We start from the raw sequence: 6,670 nt of genomic DNA on the forward strand, positions 1-6,670 counted from the left end.
TCCTTCCCATAGGCTCATCCAAAAGATGAAGATGCATGGTATCTATATTAGCTTGGCTATTTGGATTCAGAATTGGCTCAGCCACAGAAAATAGAGGGTCGTGGGACTTATTCTGGTTGGAGGTCTGTGACTGGTGGTGTTCCACAGTGATCAGTGCTGGGAGCTCTGCTGTTATATCTAAAAATGACCTGGATGAAAATGTAGATAAGCCTGTTGATAAAAACACAGATGGCACAAAGATTGGTGGGGTAGAGTGGAATATAGATGAGCTGCAGATATGAGAGGAGAAATGGCAGATGAAGTTTAATCTGGCATTTTGGGTGATGGAATGTAAAAGGGCCAGTACACTGTTAATGGCAGGACCCTTAACGGAGCTGCTGTACAGAGGGACCTTGGAGTTCAGGTCCAGAACTCCCTGTACATGCCAGCACAGGTTGACTGAAGGCATGCGACATACCAGTTGAGGAACTGAGTTCAAGCGTCAGGAAGTTGCGTTGTGTTGCAGCTTTACAAAACATCTGGAGTATTGCATTAAATTCTAGTCACTCCATTAGGAGGATGCAGGGGCGTTGTAAAGGATGTAGGAGGTGTTTACCAGGATGCTGCCTGGATAAGATGGTGCTATGAGCAATTGGTTGGACAAACCTCGTTTGTATTCTCAGGAGCCGTGGAGGCTAAAGGAAGACTTGGTGAGGCTTATAAGATTATAACAGGCATAGACAGACAGCCAGTATCATTTCCTTCAGGGTCCAAATGTCTAATACCAGATTGCATGAATTTAAGCGAGAGGCATGAGCTCAATGGAGATGTGAGGGGCGAGTCTTTCTAAACAGAGTGGTGGGTGTCTGGAATGCACTGCCAGGGATAGAGGAGGAGGCAAATGTAAAAGAGGCATTTAGGAGTCTCTGAGGTAGAATGTGCAGAGAATGGAGGGATATGGACATTGCGTAGGCAGAAAGGATTATTTTAGTTAGATATCTAATGATAGTTCGGCACAACAGCACAGGGTAAAGGGCCAGTTCTTACGCTGGGCTGTTCTATTTCCTACAAAGATTAGAAATAGCTTTAATCATTCAGTCCCTGCCCAAATACCATAGTGGAAAATATGGCTCCTGGGAACAATTCTGGATTCAGGAGTCAACAGAAAGTCTGAGAGACAGGACTAGTACAGAGACGAGAAGACGGGTCTGAGAGGGATAGTTAAGATAAAGCGGAGGGCGGGACTGAGGCTGCCAGAGGAGGTTTGGAGGAAGCCAACGGGGACAATGTTAATCAAGGAGGCAGAGGGGCCATTGCATGGGGAAGTCGGAACATGAGCAGATGGGGTGGTCGGTGGAGTCTGACCTGAGCCTTGGGGTGAGCTCACAGGATGCTGAGAGGCTGGGGAAGTGCCTTACAGGGTTTCAAGGTGATGGAGTGGAGGGGGTGGGGAGGCAACAATACAGGACTTACACCTCACCTCGCCTGGAGTGCGCTACAGTTGGAAAGGGTCATTCTGGCTCACTTCTGGGGCAACCTAGCCTAGTTTTGCCCGTGGTGCTCCAAATGGAAAACTGCATGGGGAATTACTTCATTCTATGCATGATTACATCACTTGTACCATGGGCGTGTCACCCCACAACTGTCCGATTGTTGTCCCATTTTGCCCCATCTAAAATCCATTTCAGTCTCATTATGAAGTTGAAGTTCTAAGCACTTATTCTAATGTAAATTCACACATGCACATATACAATTCCCCCACCCCCATTTCTCTTGTCTGGGGTCAGTCGCATGAACCTTAGAGCTTTAGTCCCAACAGGAAAACGCTTGGTCCCTTGGGAAATACTATATGCAACCAAATATTTTTATAGAGTGCATCAGTGATTATTCTTCCAATCTTTGACGTTCATATGACGATCAACAGTCAGCAGGATGTGAAATTCCTAATGGATAACAGGCTGAAAGTGAGAACAGATTTAAAAAAGAGATGGATGAATAACAGGAATATTATTGGAGAGGGAGAAATTGAGAGAAATGAGAGAGTGGCAGATGCAGTTTTGATTGCAACTTTTAAGAGACATTTGGATAGGTACGTGGATGGGAGGGGTATGGAGGGCTCTGGTCCAGGTGCAGGTCAATGGGACTAAGCAGAACAACAGGTTGGAATGGACTAGATGGGCTGAAGGGCCTGTTTCTGTGCTATCACGCTCTATGACTCTAAAGAGGAGACAGTTTGAAAGGGTGATGTGATTTGAAAACAGTGTGCACAAGTGGGACAAAATGGACTTACCTTCTATGTTGTCAAACTCCAGGTATTCAGCATTGTCAGCATCCTGTGCAAAAGGAGAGTGCACCGTAACCAACAAACCCAAACACACTGCTCGGCCATCACATCGAACTACAGAAAATATTGTGTACCTCTGTGGGAAGGGGCATCGGAGGCCGTACGTGGCTTGGTGGAGGAGGCGCTGGTGAAGAACCTTGAAAGACGTTATTCATCATAGAAGCAGAGAACAGAAAATGTTAGATATACTGGTTCTAATTCCCTGTACTACATTAAGTGAGCAGGTACTGTACATACTGGGGAAACTAAATACATCCCTCATCCCTGCAACAAATTCTGCTCTTTAGACACCACCTTTATCCTTTGGCAACAGCTGATGCTGAACCAGGCTGTCCAGAGACCGTGTGTCATATTTGGCTCCAGGCTGAGCTTACCCATGCCTTAACTAAGATGCTATTCCTATTTCAGCAATCTTGCAGAATCTGATTTATTATCACTGACTTAGATTACGTCTAATTTGTTGTTTTGCTGCACCGTAAGAGCAGAATTAGGCCATCTGGCCCATTGAGTCTTCTCCTCCATTCCATCATGGCTGATTTATTTTCACTCTCAACCCTATTCTCCTGCCTTCTCCCAGTAACCTTTGACATCCTGACTAGTCAAGAACCTAAAGCCTCCGCTTTAAATAATCCCAACGACTTGGCCTCCACAGCCGTCTGTGGCAATGAATTCCACAGATTCACAACCCTCTGGTTAAAGAAATTCCTCCTCACCTCTGTTCAAAGGGGATGCCCCTCTGTTCTGAGGCTGTGTCCTCTGGTCTTAGACTCCCCCACTACAGGAAACATCCTCTCCATGTCCACTCTATCTAGGCCTTTCAATGTTCAGTACCTTCCAATGAGATCCTCCCCTCATCCTTCTAAACTCCAGTGAGTATAGAGTCACCAAATGCTCCTCACATGTTAACCCTTTCATTCGCGTGAACCTCCTCCAGACGCTCTCCAATGCCAGCACATCTTTTCCTAGAAACGGGGCCCAAAACTGTTCACAGTACCGCAAATACAGCCTGACCAATGCCTTATGAGGCCTCAGCTTTACATCCTTACACCAGTACTGTGTGAAAACATAAAATTGTTTGAAATTAAAGAAATAAATAGTGCAAAAAAATAGGAATAACAAGGTAGTGTTTGTAGCTTTATGAACATTTCACCAACCTGATGGTGGGTGGGAAGAAACTGTTGTTAGGTCCTGCCCTGTCTCAGAATTCTATCTACCAATGTACCCATCACTTATATCAGACTCACTGGCCTGTAGTTTCCTGCTTGTTTTTCCTACTCTTCTTAGACAATGTTACCACATTAGCCACTGTCACCTGTGGCCAAAGATAAAGGAAAAATCTCTACAAGGGTCTCTGCAATTTTTTCTCCAGCTTCCCACAAGGTCTGAGAATGCACCAGGTCAGGGCTGAATCAGAATCAGGTTTATTATCACCGGCATGTGATGTGAAATTTGTTAACTTAGCAGCAGAAGTCCAATGCAACACATAATCTAACAGAGAGAAAAAAATAATAATAAATAAAATGAAAATAATAATAATAAATAAAGTAAATCAATTACAGTATACGTATATTGAATAGATTTTTAAAAACGTGCGGAAACAGAAATACTGTATATTGAAAAACAATGGGGTAGTATCCAAAGATTCAATGTCCATTTAGGAATTGGATAGCAGAAGGGAAGAAGCTGTTCCTGAATTGCTGAGTGTGTGCCTTCAGGTTTCTGTATCTCCTACCTGATGATACCAGTGAGAAAAGGGCATGCTCTGGGTGCTGGAGATCCTTATTAATGGACGCTGCCTTTCTGAGACACCGCTCCCTGAAGATGTCCTGGGTACTTTGTAGGCTAGTACCCAAGATGGAGCCGACTAGATTTACAACCCTCTGCAGCTTCTTTCGGTCCTGTGCAGTAGCCCCCCTCCATACCAGACAGTGATGCAGCCTGTCAGAATGCTCTCCACAGTACAACTGTAGAAGCTTTTGAGTGTATTTGTTGACATACCAAATCTCTTCAAACTCCTAATGAAGTATAGCCGCTGTCTTGCCTTCTTTATAACTGTATTGATATGTTGGGGCCAGGTTAGATCCTCAGAGATCTTGACACCCAGGAACTTGAAGCTGCTCACTCTCTCCACTTCTGATCCCTCTATGAGGATTGGTATGTGTTCCTTCATCTTAACCTTCCTGATGTCCACAATCAGCTCTTTCATCTTACTGACGTTGTTGCTATGGCACCACTCCAGTAGTTGGCATATCTCACTTGTGGACACCCTCTCGTCACCACCTGAGATTCTACCAACAATGGTTATATCGTCAGCAAATTTATAGATGGTATTTGAGTTATGCCTAGCCACATAGTCATGTATATATAGAGAGTAGAGCAGTGGGCTAAGCACACATCCCTGAGATGTGCCAGTGTTGATCGTCAGCGAGGAGGATATGTCATCACCAATCCACACAGACAGTAGTCTTCTGGTTAGGAAGCCAAGGATCCAATTGCAGAGGCAGGTACAGAGGCAACTTCTCAATCAGGATTGTGGGATTGATGGTATTAAATGCTAAGCCATAGTCAATGAACATAGGGGTTTGTGTTGTCCAGGTGGTCTAAAACCATGTGAAGAGCCATTGAGATTGCATCTGGCATTGACCTATTGTGGCGAGAGGCAAATTGCAATGGGTCCAGGTCCTTGCAAAGGCAGGAGTTCAGTCTAGTCATGACCAACCTCTCAAAGCATTTCATCACTGTCGATGTGAGTGCTACTGGGCAATAGTCATTAAGGCAGCCCACATTATTCTTCTTAGGCACCGGTATAATTGTTGTCTTTTTGAAGCAAGTGAGAACTTCCGCATGTAGCAATGAGAGGTTAAAAATGTCCTTGAACTCTCTGAGTAAAGGCAGAGACTAAATACTGCAGCACCAGTAGTGAGGACCAAGAAGGTTTGGACAAGGGAAGCACAGGAGCGCCTACAGGACTGCTTTGACTGCTAGTTGGTTGGCACAAGTTTTCAGAGCCTTAACAGGTACTCCATCGGGACCTTCCACCTTGCGAGTGTTTACTCTCTTTAAAGACAGCCTAACGTCGGCCTCTGAGACAGAGATCACTGGGTCATTAGGTGCAGCAGGGATCTTCACAGCTGTAGTTGTGTTCTCCCTTTCAAAACAGGCATAGGAAGTGTTGAGTTCATCTGGTAGTGAAGCATCACTACCATTCATGCTATTGGGTTTCACTTTGTAGGAAGTAAAACCAACAGCAGATGACGTACCTCCTGGTTCATCCATGGCTTTTGGTTTGGGAATGTACAGTAAATCTTTGTAGGTACACACTCATCCACACAGGTTTTAATGAAGTCAGTAACAACTGCACCATGCTCGTCCAGATTTGAAGATGAATCCCTGAATACAGTCCAGTCCACCGACTCAAAGCAGTCCTGTAGGCGCTCCTGTGCTTCCCTTGTCCAAACCTTCTTGGTCCTCACTACTGGTGCTGCAGTCTTCAGTCTCTGCCTGTACTCAGGGAGTTTGAGTAGAGCCAGGTGATCAGAGCATGCAGATCTATCCACCTTAATGCATTTTAAGCCTCCATTATCTCCTCCCTGCTATTCTGTATGTGGTCCATGACAACACCACTCATTTCCTTAACTTCCGTCATTTTCTTCACAGTAAACACTTCCTAGAAATCACGTAGATTTCCTTTGTTACACATGCACAGACATGCTGGTTGTTAAGGAGATCTAATCTCTCCCGAGATACTTTTATATACCTATAGAATCTCTTGGCATTTTGCCTCATCTTGCTTGCCAAATTCTCGTCCCATCTTCTTTTTGTTCTCCTAATTCCTTTCTTTAGTGCATTCCTACATTTCTTGCAGACAACAGAGATTCACTAGTTCCCAACAACTTATGCACAATGTATGCCTTCCCCCTTTTTCTAAACAAGAGACTCAATGTCTCTTTAGTCAGCCAGGGTTCCCAAAACCTACCAGCCTTGCCTTCGACCTAATAGGAATGTGCAGGCCCTGAAATCCTCACATGGTACTTTTAAAGTCCCCACATGTGGCCGACACTCCTTTTCCTGCAAACAATCTCACCCAATCACCCACACTGTTTGATCCCTCCTAATATCCCCAAAACTTGCTCTGCCCCAGTTCAAGGCCTTAAACAGAGAACCAGTGATACCCTTCTCCATAACTCTTCTAAAACTAATAGGGTATGGTCACTAGACCCAAAGTTCACAATGGCAGATACTCCCACCTCTTGCCCTACCTCATTCCCCAGGAGGTGGTCCAGTGTGGCACCCTCTCTGGTAGGTCCCTTTATATATCAATCAAGGAAGCTTTCTTGGATATATTTT

At 44.8% G+C, this 6,670-nt stretch overlaps 1 protein-coding gene across 1 annotated transcript in view; it reads right to left on the reverse strand.

Annotated features, from left to right (window-relative positions):
- LOC140738608 (B-cell linker protein) overlaps positions 1–6,670 on the reverse strand; it is a 51,026-nt gene that overhangs the window by 22,858 nt on the left and 21,498 nt on the right. Inside the window, exons 5-6 of the mRNA XM_073066190.1 lie at positions 2,398–2,459; positions 2,270–2,312 (exon numbers count right to left, since the gene is read on the reverse strand). Of these exons, the coding sequence (XP_072922291.1) occupies positions 2,270–2,312; positions 2,398–2,459 (105 nt within the window). The remainder of the gene's footprint in view (positions 1–2,269; positions 2,313–2,397; positions 2,460–6,670) is intronic.

Source organism: Hemitrygon akajei, chromosome 1 (genome assembly GCF_048418815.1).
Source record: "Hemitrygon akajei chromosome 1, sHemAka1.3, whole genome shotgun sequence".
Taxonomy (NCBI): Eukaryota; Metazoa; Chordata; class Chondrichthyes; order Myliobatiformes; family Dasyatidae; genus Hemitrygon; species Hemitrygon akajei.